General features: G+C 46.5%; 1 protein-coding gene across 1 annotated transcript in view; it reads right to left on the bottom strand.

Annotated features, from left to right (window-relative positions):
* The window catches only part of CDH13 (cadherin 13), a gene marked incomplete at both ends in the record, with an annotated part of 945642 nt that overhangs the window by 62974 nt on the left and 863174 nt on the right, over positions 1-19494 (bottom strand). Inside the window, one exon of the mRNA XM_084256718.1 lies at positions 2104-2286. Within this exon, the coding sequence (XP_084112844.1) occupies positions 2104-2286 (183 nt within the window). The remainder of the gene's footprint in view (positions 1-2103; positions 2287-19494) is intronic.

Genomic DNA, 19494 nt, shown 5'->3' with positions numbered 1-19494 from the left:
GTTTTGACGTGGCGGATGGCAGAACCTATTTAGAGTAGACAGGTTTGGGGATTCTGGGCTGTCCCTCACCCTGACCTGTAACACTGCCAGCACTCAGGACTAAGATATGGGTAGAAAGGATCTGGGAGGCATTAGCTTTCTAGGGCTGCTGTAGCCAGTGCCAGGGGATTTCTCACAGTCTGGAGACTGGGCGTCTGCAATCCAGTCATCAGCAGGGCCATGTGTGCTCCCAGAGAGCTCTGGGGAACCTTCCTTGCCTTTTCCCAGCCCTGGTGTTGCTTGGCTGGCAGTGGTGTAATTCCTACCCCTGTACCCAGTGTCACAGGGCCTTCTCTCCAGGTGTCTGTCTCATGAACTTCTTATATAAGAAGTGCTCAGTCTCAGTGAATTTGGGCCCCTTCACCCCCTCTCTGACCTCAGTTCATTATATTTGCAATGATCCTGTTTGCAAACAAGTCACATTCACAGGTTCTGGGGATTTGCCTTCCAATGAATTTTTGGGGGAGGAGGCACAATTCAACTCCCAACAGTTGGGCATCTGAAGTCACACCCCACGCCTTACATTATATAGGTATTTGATCCTTAGTGTACACTTGCTCTGTGCCAAGAATGCTCTGTCATCTCACCTGCTTCTCTCTTTACCCTCATGACAGTAGGTGTTTTAATTCCTACTTTACAAATGAGGAAATAGGCTCAGAGAGGTTAAGTAACTTGGCCAAAGTCACACAGCAAAGTGGTCCAAAGCCGAGTTTTTGACCCAGGGAGTCTGATGAGGAAGCCTGGCCTCTAACCATAAATTGCCTTTGGTATAAATGTTGTTTCCAAAAGTGATGCTGGCTGGGACACATCCCTGTGCTCCTGATGGGTGCAGGAGGGCCATGAAAGAGGCTGGAAACTTTGTTATTGTCTGTGTTATTAGGGAAGATGAACCTGGAAGAGCTTTGGGCTGCTCTTCTCCGTCAGATACTTGATGCTCAGTTTAGATAGGCTCTGAAAGGGCAGGGTTGGAAAGAAACCAGTCTCTTCCTCCAGAGCAAACCGGGTGTGGCCCAAGGCCTAGGTCTGCTGTCTCAGCAGCACTGGGTTCTACCCTCAGGGGCTATGGAATTTTGTTGGTGTAGGTGTTTGTGTGACCCATGTTGGGTCCATTGAAGCCTTCCCCCACCCCCAATGTGTCCAAGTCCTTATCCCTGAATCTAGGAATATGTCACCTTCCAGGGCAAAAGAGACTCTGCAGATGTGATTAAACTAGGACCTTGAAATGGGAAGAGGATCTTGGATGATCCAGTTGGGCCTGATAGAATCACAAAGTCCTTCAAAGAGGGAGGTGGGGAAGTCAAAGGGAAAAGACAGATAGGAGCATGGAGGCTGAAAGCTGTTTGGCTGCTGGCTTTGCAGATGGAGGGAGGGGCCATGAACCCAGGATTGTGGGTGACTTTAGAAATTTAAAAGACAAGGAAATTGATCCCCACCCCCAGTCCCTACCCACTCCCCACCTCCCACCCTCAGCTTCCAGAAGGAAGCAGCCCTGCGACACCTTCACTTGAGCCCTGTGAGACCTGGGTTGCTCTGTAAGATAATAAATTCATGTTCTTTTAAGCCACCAGCTTTCATTCATTCTCACAATTCCTCCTGTTTCCACACTTAGCCGCAGCGCAGGGCGTGCTGCTCAGCAGTGCTCACGAGTTTCACACAAAGAATTATCCCCTGCAAGTAGCTACCTCCAGTTTTTAAGAGAATTAACTGAGACTTTGCTAAGAAGGATGAAGCATAATAATCCACAATTTGAGAGTAGATATTTATAAAACCTTCACAATTTTTAACTTAGCTGTGATGATTCCTTATCAAACGTATGAAGGATTCCATTTAAAAAGTAAGCTTGGTACTTCTAAGGTAACATACAGGTTTGAGTTTGGTGGAAACTGTAAAAAATAGGTTGGCTCCAGGGCTGTGAGGCCACAAAGACACCCTTAGCCCCAGCCTAGGGCTGATAGTTCCTTGATACCCCCCCTCCAACCCTCCCATCGCCCAGGGGTGAGGGCATGCACCAGTCTCTGGGCCTCAAAGCTCATGGGATGAGCAAGCAGGTGGAAGCGCCCTTACTTTGACGACGGAGAGCATCCCCTCATTGGTCTGAGGGTTGGTGTGGATCTCAAAGCTCTGCCCTGGGTTTCCGTTGATGATGGTGTAGGCCGCCCTCCATGCGCCGGTGGTGGGGTCGTCCTTGTCTTCTACCGTCAAGTTGACAATGACCCCCACGGCTCCTTCCTCCACGGTGGCTTGAAACTGCAAACAAAGCAGATGGTCACGGTCACTATTTTGAAGAAACTAAGCAGCTCTCCCCCCAAGGCCTGTGGTTGGGCACGTTATTACCTGTGTCACCTCAGTGCTTAATGCATAGGAACAGAGGAGCCTTCTGCTCCTCTCAGCCCTCCCTGCACCTAGATGAGGCCCACAAGATGAAACTTTTCTACAGCATGTGGGCAGAAGTGAGGCTTGCTGGGGCTGGGCTGCCCACCTGCATGCAGATGACCCCCCCAGATCGGGGGTCTGAGAGGGAAGAAGCCTGGGTCACGAGGCACTACATGTTGGGGAGCAGCCTGGTGGGCAGGAGACCCATCTGGAACTGTTGTTGAATGAATGAGACACAAACCTTCCTGAGTGGCATATGTGTTTGTGCTTGTTTGGGGCCTCCCCTCCCCTAAACAACAAGGTAACCAGATAATAAGAGCCCCACTGCTGGGACACAGGCACTGGGGTGCACCCAGAGCCTCTGCTCAGTCGTACCTCTTCTCTGATGAAGAAAACCAATTTCATCCTCCCACCCCTGCCCACAACTATTAATGGTATGGCTTCGAAGAAAACATTTGTTAAGGAAACATATAAATCAATTGTGTGGCATCTTGTTGCACCTGTATTTTCATTGTAGTACATCTCAAATACTTGTTGCGAGTAGGTGTGGTGAAAATAAATCAAGAAATGAAAAATTGGTTTCCCATAGACGGAGAATTCATGAGCCATCATTAGCACATTCCTTTGAACTGGAAGCGTAAAGTATGATTTTGGTGCTTACCTCTGACACGCTACAGGTGAATAGTAATCTGTTTGCAAATATTTTATAAACAAGCAATACCAATAAGCTGACAAGAAGAAGAAATATCCTGGAATTTCAATTAGTGGGAAAGTGAATCTAGAGACAGTGAGACGATGTCAAAAAGCCTTCGTGTTCAAAGAGAAGTAATTTGAGAAATGAGGTTTCAGAAGCAGGGACTGATTAATTGACTTGCAAATCATTAATCATAAGATTTGCTCTTGATGCCTTGGAGGGAATGGGGTGGGGACAGGAACTAATTTGTCTATCACACCTCAGTTATTTCCCTTCCATTAAAGGGGCGCTGGGAAATTCTTAAGCATGCAGGGTGGGAAGTGGCTGGTGTGTGAAGGGACAAGGAGATGATGTCACAGATAGAAAAGCTCCCCAAGGTCATTGGTTTGACCGGACTCCTCTGATTGCTATTGGAGTAAGTGCTGTCTTCTATTTTGCCCTCCTTCGCACAGAGGTTGGAGAATTCCGGAGCTGGGAATCTAGACAGGAGGTTCTCAACCCTGTCTGCTTGTGAGAATCTTTTCAGAAGCTTTTTATTTCATAACTAAAAATTTTTCACATTGGTTCTTTTGCCCCTCAAATTGATTAACTTGTCAGTCATTTACAAAATGATATAAATTTGGGAGTACACCTTCACCCCACCATATGCTCACATGCTTCACTTACTCTCCACCAAAGCGTGAGGGCTGACATTCCATTGTCAGGGGCATTTTAAAAACACTGCTGAAAAAAAAAGAAACTGGTTCCTATTACAGTTCAGGTGGTTTGGGACAAGGCTGGAATTTAATATTTTCTTAATTTGTCTGGAGAATTCTAACATACAGTTCTGGATGAGGGGCAGGATTGAGTCACGTCAACATTGGGAAGAGCAATGAAAGAACCCAGCTCTGCCCGAGCTTCAGTTGAGGAGCCTGCGGTGTATCTGGGCTCGGCAGGAAGGCGTTCTGTGATCAATTACTTCTGTCTGCCATGTGTCCTGGAGCAGACTTAGTGGCACAAGTGCTATCTAATCCCTTAGGGCTGCAGATGAAGAAGTAGACATAGAGCAGGAAGGAAGGCAGGGAGGAAGAAAGGGAAGAAAGGAAGGCATTTTGTCCAAAGTTGTTTTGTGAAATAAAGGTCATAGCCAAGTCTGTAGGATTATAGCCATTTCTGCTTTCCACAAGTTTCATGACTCATGCCCACTCAAGATCCCCATTACTTCACCCCTTGCCACAGTGCAGAGCTAGAGACCAGTGCTCTGATCCCACAGGTCTCAGTGGACCTCAGCTCACAACCTGCCCTCAGGGCTCTTCTCACATCTGTACCTTGGAGAGCAGGTGGGCGATTATGCGAATGTGGCAAAGGCCAAGATGTGTGGATGCAGGGAACTGCCAGTCAGGCAGGAAGGCTGCTACATTCAATACAGCATGAATGAGAAGTTGCTTAGTTAAAGCAGATCAGTGCCACATTGTTAAGATGAAGAAAGACTCTATAAGGACAGTTGATGACTTGAGGAGGAGGAATGCTCTTTGTGCATCTATCTTGTTCATAGATCTAGCACCAGCTTTTTCTCTGAGAGCAAATGTGAAGGGATAAAGTTATATAAAATTGAGACTAATGAAGATTGGCTCATTAACTGATGCCTGGATCAACCATTTGCCTGCATGTTCCAGAAGAGTAGGGATGGCTTATTCCCCAGAACATCCCCAGAAGGTCACATTATGACTTTTGTGGACCTTAGGCAAGTTTACCTTCACTGGTCTCTCCCACTATAGTTGATTTTCACAGCCTTTAAAACTTTCATTTTTTTTCTGACGTGAGGACAAATATCAAAATTTTCTTTCATACCAAAGTGATTTAAAAGATAACTGATTTTAGGATGGATGGATGATGAGTGAATGAATGATTTTGTAAAAGCAATACTTCAGCCAGGTCCAAGGGATATAAATCTGTGCAATTTTTCATGTCTGCAACACCTACCAAGAGGGCTGGCACAGAATACATTTTAGTGTGTGAGCAAATGAATCCAAGTGAAATGAGAAGGTGGTATTGCTTTAGGAACTTTCAAAGGGTGTGTTGTGGCCACGATGTACCTACCATCCATCCACCCACTCTCCATCCATCCATCCATCCATCCATCCATCCATCCATCCATCCATCCAACTAATATTTGGTGAGTGACTTCTGTGTGCCAGGCACGATGCAGTGTTAAGTCCTTGCGACACACTAATAAACAAAACAGATATATCAATGTATAATTATAAAAATGTGTTAAATGCTAGGAAAGATATAACACAGTTCTTGAAGGGGTTAAAGGGGGAGGGTACCTGACCCAGGTTGGGGAGGTGATTAAGGAAGAATTCCTTGAGAGCTCAAAGGAGAGAGGATTGAGCAGTTAAAGGGAAGACCGTGTATCTGGCATCTGCGACACTTGTGCAAAGACTGGTGGTGGAGAGGGCGTTTGTGTAACAGGGAAGGGTTGTGACTAGATGCAGGAGTGGGGCTGTTTGCTGTTGACTCCTGGGGAGTATAGTATCGGGTCATGCAGGGTGTTGTGGATTCTAGAAGGGCATTTGGAATTTACCTTGAAAGCAAAGTTGAGTCTAATCAAGGAACTGGATTATGTTTAAATCTACTCCTGAGAGAATTCAGAAAAAAAATCTTTAAATATAGAAAACATTCAACATAGTTATTGCAGTCTTTGTTCAGATCATTATTTGATTCTTGCATAAACTATAAAGCCAGTTTCCTTGAGCATCCATTTAGAAACTCATTATTGCTTAATTAAATACTCATTCTATTAATTCTATTCAATGTTTTAACCCCATTATGTAATTCAAGAATGGAAAATTAAATAGATTAAAATGAAATAGTACCATTTTATATTTCTGTTGCAATGCTCACTTTGTGATTTAAAAACAATAGACAGACATTAATTTACCACACGAGGGGGAGGGAATTATTGATTGCAGCATTACTTTCTTTAATTGGAAAAAACAGATAAAGTTACTTTTCTGTTAAACCGTGTGGCAAATCAAATACCAGAAGCAAAATGTATTTTCACACAATCAGTATGGGCGATTGGCTTGGGACATGCCGAGGCTCACTAGCTCTCTCCTCTAAATTCAGAACTGGGCTATTTCCTTTGACAAGGTGGGGTGAGTTCTGTGACCGACATTTGGGAAGAACCTGCCTGGACTTGCCACAAGGTTATGCATCACCAGGGGAAGTGGGCTTGCAGCCATCACCAGGAGAGAGTGCTCGTTGTCTTAGGGCAACAAGTTGGTATTTAGGGTAAGGTTAACCTAGAAGATGGATGTAAGGTTGATGTTCAGGGTAAGATTAACCCAGAAGATGGATATAATCATCAGGGGGCTAGGAAGCTGCTGGTGGGGAAGAAGCGATGGCAGGTGACTTTCAGAACCCCCCCATCCCTGGCCCCCCTCCCCCCAGCACATGCAAGCTCTCATGCTGTACAACTGAGTCCAGGCTCGTGGGCTGCCCAACCTGAAGTCCTGAAGTGTTTCATGGAGAGTGAATGCTGAACCTGTGAAGCTGGGATATAGTGATCCGGACCCTGGCACTGGAATATCAAAGAAATTGCCAGAAAGTCATATAGACCTGACATTTCTGTTTGGGAGGATAAAAGGGCAAGGAAGAGATGACTAGCAGACTTGCAGAAATTTAACTTGCAGACACTTTCATGAGTCCTATTTATGTATAGGACACAGATTAGGGGAACAGTCTATTCCCTGGCTGATAGGCTAGTGGGTAGAAACTGTGATTGATATAATACATTTAAGGATCTTGGCACATTGCCTGGCATGTAGTAAGGACTCAGTATTTGTTAGTGTTGAGGAGGAGGAGGATGGATTTCATCATGTATTACATGAAATGCTTATTAATAAATGAGAGAATGTGGCTTGCTTTCCCCTTCCCTGCCCTGCAGTGCCTTTTGTTCTGATTATAGTGATCTACGTAGAATCCTCACTTCCCTGGGTAGGTGTGGAAGAAGCTCCATTCTTAGGTTGTGTACACCTACTGCTCACACACTGGAATTACCAGAGAAATCCAACATGCATAGAGAAGCAGGAGTGAACACACTAAAAGACAAACAGAGAAGAAAGAGTTGGGGCCCTCAGAGAAAAAGACATATTAGGCAGGGCCCCTGGTCTCTGACTGGCTTCCTGCTCCTGCTCCTGTGAGCTTCCAGGCCATTAGCAGCCTCATCATCACTCCAGTCATCACAGGGTGGGGGTAGGGGGTGGAGGTTCGACATCTCGCAAGCAGTGGAGCTCTGGGGAAATAACTCTGGAGGAGGTCTGCCCTTCTCAGTAAGTAAGTGTGGCCTTCTGATAAAGATTTGGGTTTCATAGGTGCTTCCCCTCAAGTATTTCTTTCTTTTTCTCTTTTATGTTGTGCTATGGAAAATTCCAAACATTTATAAAAACAGATAGAATAGAGCAGTGAACCCCAAGAGCCCGCCAGCAGGCTTGATACATCTTCCATTCATGGCTGTGCTGTTTGAGCCACACCCCTACTTCTCTCACTTCCTGTGCTGTTTGGAGCAAATCCCAGACATGTCATCACATCTGTAAATATTTCTGTGTGCATCTGGGAAGAATAAAGGCTTTTAAAGAAAACATAATTACAGTCCCTTCTTGAGCCAACTAACATTTTTTTTTTTCCTACTGACAATTATTGTTTTTCTTTTGTGTCAGATGCTTTGCCAGAGGTATTTGCATGTTCTCTCTGCTCTGGGAAGAGAGCACCTATTAGCCCTGGTAAAGGCCCATTCTGGGGGTGGGGGGGGGGCTGTTAGACTTCTCCATGTAGTACCAGAGTTTTCCCAGTTAAACCTTTCAAGTCACCCACCATTACAAAAGAGGTAAGGAAAGGCAAAACCCAAATGTGGAGATAAAGAATAGTAGCTCAGCAATCCGGAAGCATGCTCGTGAGTGAAGGTCACTGGCCTCCTGGTCAAGGTTGTTCTTGATCCCAGAGAGCTGATCCAGAAGCCCCTCATCCTGTGACCCACCCACCCAGCTGGGAAGCCCTGTTGGGAGAGCAGCTGCTGCTGGAGTGCTGGCACCTGTGGCCTCCTTCACCCGAGAGGAAACCAGGTGTCCCCGCCTCCCAGGGCCTGTGGCCAGCGGCAGCATCCCTGCTTGTTCTTGCCTCATCGGGCACACTCCTGAGCCCGTTGTTTTCCTACCAGAAGCTCCCATGTGCTGGCTGCCGCCACGCAGGCATGCTGGGGAGCTGACTCTGGGGAAGGTGTCCAGCCAGGTTTTGCCTCCCTTGTGATGCCTGTACCCTCAGGACATGACCTTACTATTGAATTTCCCCAAATCTGCCAAAAACAGACACACACATTTGCAAAACTAAAAATCGAACAAAAAAAGCTTTCAGAAAATAACAAAACCTATCATTTTCTTGACAAAACAAAATGCAGACACAAAGCCAGTGACAGGAAAAATAATGCAGTTGAGCAGAGGTTCTCAAACTGTGTTCCTGGGAACCAATGTCAAGCATTTTCCTCAAAACAATGACAATTTAAACTGCTTGGGGAATCTGTTAATTATATTCTGTTTTGTATATTAGGGTTCTTACCTAAAATTTTGCTTGAAAGAAAAAGTTTTGCTGCTAAACACAAGTGAGGAAATCTCTGCCCTAGGGGACTGATGAAATTACTATTGCTTTAGGTGGTGAGAGAAAACTAAAACCAAGGCGCAAATATGCCTGCGTTCTTTTTTCCTCTAAATGTCAGGCCTGGACACTTTATTTTATCTGACATTAGCATCTCCCCTTCAGTTGAGTCTCTCTCTTTAAAAAAATAAAAGAAAAAGCAAAAACACATTTGTACATCTGATGAGATAATTGGAAATAATTTAATTTTGAGATGCAAAGAGATTTTCTGCAGAGATACACATTTGGCTATAAACATTTGAATCTGGATGAAGAATGACTGTTTCAGGAACAATAGCATGGTGTGCTCTAAAGAGTTTGGGATTTGGTTTGTGCAATTCTACAAATTCACAGGAGTGGCACATTCAAGGAAAGGAGCACATTCTGACCAGCCTTTAACTAGTAGGTAAATTCTGTGAATTCTCTGCATCCCTGTTTTCTTCTAAATGTCAGCTATCAGAGTAGAGCTGGTTCTGATGCTGAGTACACATTAGATTCACTCAAAAAAAAAAACTTCAAAAGCTACTGACGATCTGGGGTCCCACATTCAGAGATTTTTCTTGGGTGGGATCATGCGTTTGTATTTCTAGAAACTCCCCAAGATGATTCTGATGAACAGTTAGGGCTTGGCCCCTGCTTGTTATGATCCATCATTATGAAGATCTTCACTGCCCGTTCTAGCTGATGTGGGTGCTTGTGGGTGCTCGTGGGTAGAGATGTGGGGTTGGGGGTGCTGAAGGATGCCCCTGGTCTTGAACCTTCTTACAATTCTGTGCTCAAGGAGTTCATGCAGTGCCTCTGCTAGTGAAATCAGAGCTGGAAGTCATCATTTCCTTTACTTTTACTACTGCAGGTGCATCCCGTTCCACCCTAATCTCTGTTCTCCCACCCAACAGCCTTGACAGCAAAGAAGGGGTCTGCTGCAGAGGCAGGCAGTCCACTTGGGGGAAGGAGAAATCAGTGCTCTGAAGCCCCTTCAGTGTCAGTGTATTTGACTTCTGTCTTGGAGGTTAGGTGGAGTCTATGCCTAAAGAAGTTCAAAGAAGAACTCCCCTGAGTTCATCTGCCCAGCCTTTCCTGTAAACTGTCCCTAGGTGATCAGAGTAGAGAGGCACTAAGAGAAGCAGCATGGCTTCCTGAGGACCTATGAGGATGTCTTATTGGTTTCAATAATGCCACTCACTGCCCAGAGATGTGAGGCCAGGACACCTGTTCTATGAACAATGACAAACTATTCTGTACTGAGGGAATCAACACGCTTTAAATCACCTGTAAGGCTGTTTCTACACAGGGTGCCAGAGTCACAGCCCAGTAGGGACATCTTTACAAAGCAGCCTCCACCTTCCATTTTGCCATCAGTACAGTTTCTGTGGCTGTAGTCTTTCTGAAGGCCCTGAGTGTCCTGACTTTACTGTAATGCAAATTCAACTTTTACCCCTGTGAGCTTTGGTGTCTTACCTGTCCTTGAGTCATCTCTGAATCTGAGCTAGCTGGGTCTGTCCCCATCAGCTCTTCCACAACTGCACGCCAGGATGGGGCTGGGTGCTGGTGATTTTACAGATAAGCTGAAGTTCCTGAATCTAAGAGCTAGATAGGAAGTTTCTAGAGGTCAGGCTCCACCTTTTCACCTTTTGAGAATTTTTTTCCTCAGAATTCAGATTTTGCCCCATCTGTTTTGATATTCTGAGCTACGGAGAAAAGAATTGTATTCTCATTCTTAACTACACCAAATGGTGGTTTTTCAAAGCCTCAGAAAATGTCCAGATCAGCCTGGGAAAGTGAGCTTTTGTCCACATCACGGGTGGTCTTTAGATGTAATGCTATGTGGGTTATTTTTTTGGTAATGGTTTTCTTGAGAACCGTTTAATTCACAGAACATACAACTCACCCTCTGAAGTACAATGGAATGGATTTCAGTGAATTCACAGTTGTGCAACCATCACCTCGATCAACTTTAGAACATTTCTATCACCTCAAAAAGAAGTCTTGCTCCCATTAAGCAGTCACCCCTTCCCCTCCCATCGTTGGGGACTTGACAGCCACTGATTTGTCTCTGTCCCTATGGATTTACTATTCTGGATGTTTCACATAAGTGCAATCACACACCGTGTGGTCTTCTGTGTCTGCCTGCTTTCCTTAGCATATTTTTTTCAAAGCTTGCCTGTGTTACAGCAGCGATCCATAGTTTGCTCCTTTTTCATGGCTGGATATTATGACATTGTGTGGATAGGCCACAGTTCATTCATTCATTCCTCCATGGATCAGCTTCCACTCTTTGGCTGTTGTGAATAATGCTGTTGTGAACATATGGGTACCAGTTTTTGCATAGACATACATTTTTATTCTCTCGGGTAGATATTTACGAATGGAATTGCTGATGGGGCGATTATATGTTGAAGGTGGTGGGACTTAAGTCACTCATCAACATGTATGTTTTGTGTCTGTTGCGCATGCAGCATGAGGCTGCTACTGTTTCCTGGCTTCCTAGCGCTCACTGGCTCCTGCCTCCCAGGTGAGGAAAGGCGATGTCAGAGATGAGTTTGCCTCTCACAGTGGTACCAGGGGTCAGGAAGGAGGGGGATCTATGAGAATCTTATCTCTTTCAGCTTCTTTCAGCAGTCCCCTTTCCCAGGTTGTGTGGGTTGCTGCTCAGGTGAATGCGGAACCTAAACGTACCCCCTGGAGCTCATGGAAAGCAAGCCCTCCTCTCTGCATGTCACTTGCAGCGTTTCTAACTAGAGAAAGTACATTTTTAATCTCTTGAGCTGTAGGAAAATCGACATACTTGGTTAGGCTCCTGATGCTAACACCCCAGTACAAATAAGGACAAGAGAAACTTTCTGCTTTCATTACAAGGGATTTGCACAAATTCATACATGGAATTGACTTACAGTTTCTAATTTATATTTAAATCCCAAATGTCTTAGTCAGAAGAAACTGCTCTAAATCCATTGTCTCTATCTGCACCATTGACTCCTGTTTCAAATAGACCCACGGGCCTGATTGCAATTCCCACGGGCATCCCCATATTTCTTTCCAGAAGTGGCTCATGGAATTTCTGAGAACATCTGAATCCCACAGGGAGAAGAAACAGATGAGATTCACTCCTTTGGGTATCAGACCCCATGAGAGAGGAAGGATTAGGACAATCATTTCCCATTCCTTCTGGGCTCTGATCCAGGATGAAGATAACTGAAGTCTATGTGGGGAGAGAGGGGGCCCAATGGCACTTGTCACATTCACATGTGGAAAAGTTACTAAGTTTAATGCCACATGAGACTCTGTCACCTATTGGCAAGTCATTTAACCTCTTGATACTAGATTTTCTCATTTGCAAAATGAGAGTGATAACAGTATCTACCCTTAGAGGATTGTGATGATGATAAAGTGAGAATACTTATAAGTGCTTAAATGAATGCCTGATACATGATAAGCAATATCTATCTATCTAGCTGTCTATCTGTCTGTCCGTCCATCTGTCCTTCCGTCCATCTGTCCGTCCGTCCATCCATCCATCTATCTGTAGTTAAAAAGAACGTGGACAAAACAACCAATGAGATGAGTTTGCTATGGTACGGGTCTTCAGAAGAAATAAGGTCAAAGAAATACTTTGCTCTGTTTGGGTGCTGTTTCCTTCAGTAGCCCAGTCTCTTGCTGAACACTGTTTCTTGTTTTCTGAACTACTTAGAGTCAGGTGTCAGTGTCCTGGGCAATGCCTTTTGATGTAATTTAGGGTGTCTCAGCCTGAGCACTACTGGCATTTTGGGTTGGATAATGATTTCTGGGTGGGGAGGCTCTGCGCCTTGTAAGATGTCACACAGCCTCCCCGCCTTTACCCACTAGATGCCAGCAGCGTTGCCCAAGCCGTGACAATCAGAAGTGTCTCCAGACCTTTTCAGATTACACGTGTAATCCCCCCAGTTGAGAATCCTAATCCAGCTAACTCATGTCAGGGGGCCCTACAGGTATCTGCCCGGGCACAGTAGCCATAAGCCCTCCATCTATCCTGCAGAAGCAGATTTATCAGAAAGTTACTCTGAGATTCAAGTTTCACAGGAAAGGCACTGAAACAGCAGAGCAACATTTTCTGAAGTAATTGAATCAGACAGTGCCAGAAAAACATTCAAGGGTAAAACTAAAGACTGTAATTATTATGAAAATTATTGATGTAGTTTTCGTTACTCTACAATTTTTGAATTAGCGACTGATAATCCCTTTTATAAAGGAAGAAAGGCAGTTTTTCTTGCTTTCCATTCTTCCTGACACTTGCCTGCCTCTCATTTTTCAATAAATACATTTCAGGCCTGTGTGTGCCAAGTGGACTCAGGTGCAACATGCAGTCCTGGTCCTGCAGCTGGTGCACAAGGAGGGGGCTCAGAGGAGCAGGCCCATCCCCAGGGTTGTTGAGATGGGCCTCAGAACGTGAGCCAGGCCATTTGCTGTTTTGTCCAATTAGCACTGTGATCAGGCTCGAGATTACTCGACAATGAAGAATCATTGTCTGAGGTCCATTTTGCCCTCAGTTTTCTAAACCTTCACTATTCAGAGCGAGGCCCCTGTGCCAGCAGTGTGAGCACTGCCTGTGAGCAGTCAGAAATGGACCCTGCCCTGGCCCCTTGGAATCAGATCCCAGGGAAGTCTGTCAACATTGGGCAGTCTGCGATCACCCCCTTTCACCGGCCCTCGGGAACAGACCTTTCTGCCTGGCCCAGAGGGTCTGAGAGTCCAAGAACCCTTTGCATGCAGCACCCTGGCCTGGACCCTGCAAATACCCTCTCCTCTCCCAGTCTAGAGGGGCTTCGCTCCAGGCCACGTGAACTCCCCTGCCGGGTCCTCCCCTTCTCCTCTGTGTCTTGCCCCATCCTGTCTGGCTCCTCCATCCTTCTTATCCCTCTTCTCAAGTCTGTAAACACCTTCAAGACACTCTAGTTAAAAAAAAAAAACAACAAAACACACACCACAAAGAAAAAACAACACTCGACCCTAGCGCTCTCTCATTCCCTTCACACGAGGGACCCCCATTTCCTCACTTCCCATTGTGTGATTAAAGGGTATTAAATAGATTGAAAGTTGCTCTGAGGACTAGCAGCACAAAAATAAGCATTGTAAATTTATTTGCAATCAAGGAACAATATAATTGGTCATTGTTCAGAGGTAATTACAGGAGAACACATACTGCTCCAGAAATCTCATAGGGTGGTTGAGCAGGTGCCAAGGAGGCTTTTTGTGAAGCCCACGTGTAGCAGGCAAGACACCCTCCACAGCATGGCAGGGCTGCTCCAACCCGGGCAGCCCCACCTGCAGGAGCAGAGGGGAGGGCGGTGAGGGCAGCCCAGAGCTGCAGTGTAGATAAAGGATACAGGAGGGCCTCCCCTGGGGGCGCAGCGGTTGAGTGCTGGGCTGCGAGGCTGCCCGCAGCCTCTACAGCTCTGGTTCATTCCCCGCTGCCACCGGCGAGGGTCCCACAAAAAAAAAAAAAAAAAAAAAAAAAAAGGAAACAGGAGCTGTTGCCAAGTGAAGGAATTTTAAGTAAAACCATTAAGTTTTTCAGCTTGTTTTTCCCCTCCCTACTGACAAGGTGGGAGAGAGGGGACGGAATTGAATTGCCAGGTAGTTTGGAGAGTGTGTGGGCGGCAGGGCGAAGGAGAGGAAGAGCATCTTGGAGACAAGGAAATGTATCTCTATATAGAGAGACGGGAACTGCTGGGCGAGGACAGTGCAGCAGAAGACAAGACAAGAGAGTCAGGAAGGGAGACGGAGAGCTGGAGAGGAACCAGCCCGGGTGGGAGAGGGAAAGAGGAAGAAACCAAAATAAGGGAGAAAATAAGGACTGAAGAGATTTAACCAGAGAAGTAGTGAGAGATGCGAGAGATGAGGGAGATGGGGTGGGGGGTGTTCAGGGCTTGATTTTACTTTTTCTTAAATAAGAAAATCTGGGCAAATCGGGAGTGATGTTCTGGCATTTTCAGTATCCCCAGGGTCTGTGCCTGGAGACTGTGCCTGGAAATTTCCATATCAAAAACCCAGTAGCTGAGGCCTCTGTCCTCTAAGGCCTGTGCATAGCTGCAGAAGGGGAGACTGAGGATTCAGTGACTAAGCCCCCACCCCTGGAAGGAGGGGCAACAGCTTCCACTGCCACCACCCACACCCAAGAGAAATGCTGGGGGTCTCTGGTGTTGGGTGCTGCCTCTACATTTACTACCATGAAGTTTAATCTAAAAATCAATGCCCTAGGGAAAATCGGGTATAATCAAATAACGCTTAAAAGTCTGCAGCAGGGGCCTCCCTGGTGGCGCAGCGGTTGAGCGCTGGGTTGCGAAGCTTCCTGCAGCCTCTGCAGCGCCGGTTCGATCCCCGGCTTCTCCCCGGCCACCAGAGGAGGGTCCCACATGGCACGCAGACCTCTCCTGCCGCCCACTGCTCCCCTCAGCAGTGTACTTCGGTCCTTCTGCCTGCTCTGCTCCCCGCTCTGGCTCTGGTGAATTCTCTCACCCTCCCGTGCTTCTGACTGTACCCAGTGCTTGTATGTATGCATGTATCAATCAATCAATCAATCAATAAATCTTTAAAAAAAAAAAAAAGTCTGCAGCAGGGCCCATATGGAGGCCCTGATGCCTGGGAGGGTGGCTTCCTTCCCGCCTTGCGTGAAAAATGTACAGGCACCCCAAGGCCTTGCAGCCAGGCTTGTGTGCACCTTGCTGTTTGGGGGCTGGTTCGTCTTCCTTTCATTAACCCTGTATGTGTTGCACCTGGGTGTCAACTTGGTTCCCCTTAACTCATCCTTTTCTAGCCTTACCAGCATACTGAGTTTGAGGTACTTTGAGGGAACGTTTAAGGAGAGGCTGTGAATCACTGGCCTCCAGGTTCCTTACGTGATGCAGCTCAGCGCACCCGCCTGTGGCCGGGGAACTGGAACAGGGATCCTAACAGGGATGATGGCTGATGGTTTCTGCGTCGAGGTGGGGCTGACCCGACAAGGAGGCACCTAGACAGAATCTCCCCCTCTCAGCCATAGGGCTCCCCTTAAACATGGTGGAAGAGCACCTTGCTGGTGTCTATGAGTCTCCACCGACTGTCGATCACCTGTCACAGATGTGGTAATGACCGAGGGTGAAAAGACGGAGCATTCACAAGGAATACACATCCTAAATAACCCCCCATGTGGAAAAATCCATTCATTCGTCTCCTCTGTCGATTTAGCAACCTCTGGAAGGAAACAGCAGCCCTTGACCTTAGGATTCAAGGAAGTTCCTAAGCAACTTGATGTAACACACAGCATGCACAGGCACACACATGACACACACGTGCACAAATAAATCTGTCTATGCACACACCTGTACACATACAAACATACACATGCTTTTTTACAGGAAGAGAGTGTTTCTAAAGCAAGTCAACATCTAGCCTTGTTGCTATGGTAGCACAAGTGAATGAGGAAGAAACCTTTGTAAGGTGAGCTTGCTCTGTCACCTCTGCGCAACCTTATCTTTCCTAGCATCAGGGTGCGGGTGGCAGGTTAGTGCTACTTAAGCCCGCAGGAGGAGGGGGATCCTGAAGTCACAGTGGTATAGGCTTCCAGTGTGATATAGGCTTCCAGAGAAGCAAAGCAAAGCAAAGCAAAGCAAAGTGAAACTTGTCTTGGGCTGCAAGTTCTGGGGCTGGTTTGCAGGGAAAGTTGCCAGGTGGGCACTTCCTTCTTCTGATATAACAAGAGCTAGAAAAGAGGGCCTCCCGGGTGGCGCAGCGGTTGAGCGCTGGGCTGCGAAGCTGCCCAGCTGCCTGCAGCCTCTGCAGCACCGGTTTGATCCCCAGCTGCTGGCAAGGGTCCCACATGGTGCGCAGACCTCTCCTGCCGTGCCTGCTGCTCCCCTCAGCAGTGTATTTTGTCGGTCTGCCTGTTCTGTTCCCCACTCTGGCTCTGGTGAATTCTCTCACCCTCCCATGCTTCTGAATGTACCCAGTGCTTGTATAAATAAATAAATAAATCTTTAAAAAAAAAAAAAAAAAGAAAAGGTCAGCAGGGGTTTCATGGCTCCAAAGTCACTAGAACCAGCAGTAGGAGGGGATACAGCTGAATTAGGTGAAAAATGCACTTAAATAGGAACTTAAATAGGAAGTCGCAAACACATCTGAAGAAACCCACACTTAGCTGAATCACAGTAACAGATTCTTAGCAAAACGGTAATATACAAGCAAGTAATATGCATGCACCTCTTGAATGTCACCTGCCAGCTGGTTGCTTGCCCAGTGAGGAGGGGTATATTATGGGCTCCAAATGACAGGTGGGGGGACTGAGGCATAAGAATTCCAATCGCTGGCCCAGGGCCCCAGAGTCAGGAAGTGGAGAGGCAGGACTCACACTCAGGTTTGCTGAGTCTAGAATTTGTGCACTGCCCCATTTGGGCAGCTTCCACAGAGGGTTCCACATTCCCAGGGGGACAGTGAGAAAGCTCAAGTACCTCACACTGTTCCTGTCATCCCAATGTCATGCCTTCCTCCTGGCTGAGCAGGTCAATCACAGGCATTGCCCAGGTCACATGGTTGTGATTTCAGGACAGGAAAGGACACATCATCAGTCCTCTAAGGAATGACTGAAAGGTTTCAGCTCCAGTGTTGCTTCCCTTTTCCTTTGGAATGATGGGGGGTGGGTGGGTCCTTTTGACTTGTTTATTATTCTGGTGGTCTAAGCCTACCAGCCTTGGCTGGATTTATTGGAAAAGATGCTCCCTCCTATTTCCTCTGCTCCATTCCTTATGTCCCACTATGACATCAGCACCTGCATCACTGTCCCCCCATCCCAATCCATCTCCACCCTCTGATGTCCTAATTGGGGGCAGCTGGGGAACAGGGGCATGAATGGCAAACAGGGGTATGACTGGTACTTTGGCAGTTGAACTGCTGGGGATGAGGGAAGCCATCTGAGGCTTCGGTTTGACCTAAGAGCGCTCAGTGGACATTATCTGGGGTTTGATAGATGACATCTGGCCACGTGCTGGCAATTTTTCTTTCTTTCATTCTCCATTTTCCCTCTCCTCACTTCCTGTGTGTTTCTATGTGTCTGCTTTTGGATTGTGTCCCTGCATTCTTAAACGCTCAGGTAAGGACCCACCAAAAGACACCAGGTAAACCCCTTCCCTGTCCACTCTCCTGCTGGTTTGCCCTGTATTTTGAGCACACTGTCCTGCACATTGTCATCAACACCCTCACCCTGGAGGTGAGGAGAGAGAGGCCAAAAGAATCTAAGATGGAACTGAAACTAAGAGTCATCTAACACCCAAACTATCTCCACCATCCTGCCCTGTGAGCAAAAGAGTTCAAAGAAAACAACTGGGATGTTGAGGTGTTAAAAGTGGACCTAATCAAACCAACAGAATCAAAACTGGGCACAGGAAAATCAATCCCTAGTCCTTGACTCATCCCTAGATTTTATCTTCTGAGGCTCTGTGGGTCAAAATAATTGGGTTCGTTATTTTTTAAAAATCCTGAACTTTCAAATTATGACCTTCCTGCCAGCAGCGTTTGCTTCCTTGCTGGAGATTCAAAGCCCCAACACAGCCTTGAGGTATGGACAGCTTATTACTTCCCCATTCGGGAAATGATACTTTTAAATCTTTTTTAGGGATTTAGGATCCATGACCTTGACACATGGTTTGGTCAAGCGGAGATGAAGGAATTGCCTAGGGCCCCATATTCCACACAACAGCCTACAAGTCACTCATTGGTGGCAAAACGGCCGCTTCAATCAGGAAGCTACTGACAAGAGAGCCCTGCCAGGAGCTGTTACGGGTCACCACGGCTGGCTCCCCTCAACAATATTTTATTGTGCGGACCTGACAAACAGCGCTTGATGGCTCCTGGGGAGCCATCTCGCTGGTCCATTCGACGTGACTTCCTCTTCCTTCCCCTCCCGAAGCGTTACTGCTCTTTGGGGAGCTAGCCTGGTTGACACTGTCCATGAGAAGCTCCATCTCTGCTAAATGAAAGAACTCCATCATTTTTATGCTGGTCTTCCAGAGACTACGAGAAGCTACCTTCCCTTACCAAATGTTGCGTGGGAAAAAGACAAACTGTGTTTGCAATGACTGGGTGGTCACAGCTCAATCAAGCAAATGAAGTTAACGTGATATTTCCCCCCCACGTCCCCTAAGCAACAGGGTCATGGAGAGAAAAAAAGACCAAACACTCAGGATCTTATTGAAGTCCTAAACCCGAGATGCATTTTCAGAGGCAGGGCAGATTTCCACGCCAACCTAGAAACTCAGGCAAATTTTACTGCTAGGTTATGGCAGAAATCTCATAAACAGAAGTTTTTGGGTAGAAGTCTGTCAGATAACCTAAGGGCTTCATTCTGTGTTTCCAATGTATGCTCATTGATTGCATCTGCAGGCTCCAAAACACTGTTCTCACATTTCCCTTGAACCAGCAGCAAAGTCAAGCCTGGCGAAGGGTGCTCTGTGATTGCAGGGATGCGTGCCAGGATGCTGCACTCACCATCATGGCTCCCATCTTGAGCCCATGCCAGACACTATGCTGGCCTTGACAGGGAAACGTGCCACTTTATTCAATCCTTATTACAAAAGGGGTCCATTTGTTTCCATTTTATGAATGAATAAACCAGATCTGAGAGGTGAAATACTATGTCCAAGGTCACTCAGACACAAGAATGGTAGTGCGGGGATTGAAAGCAGTTACGAGCTCAACACATGAGTCTGGATCTT

This window comes from Talpa europaea (assembly GCF_964194135.1).
Source record: "Talpa europaea genome assembly, chromosome: 16".
NCBI lineage: Eukaryota > Metazoa > Chordata > Mammalia > Eulipotyphla > Talpidae > Talpa > Talpa europaea.
This window is presented reverse-complemented; position numbering and strand designations above follow the sequence as displayed.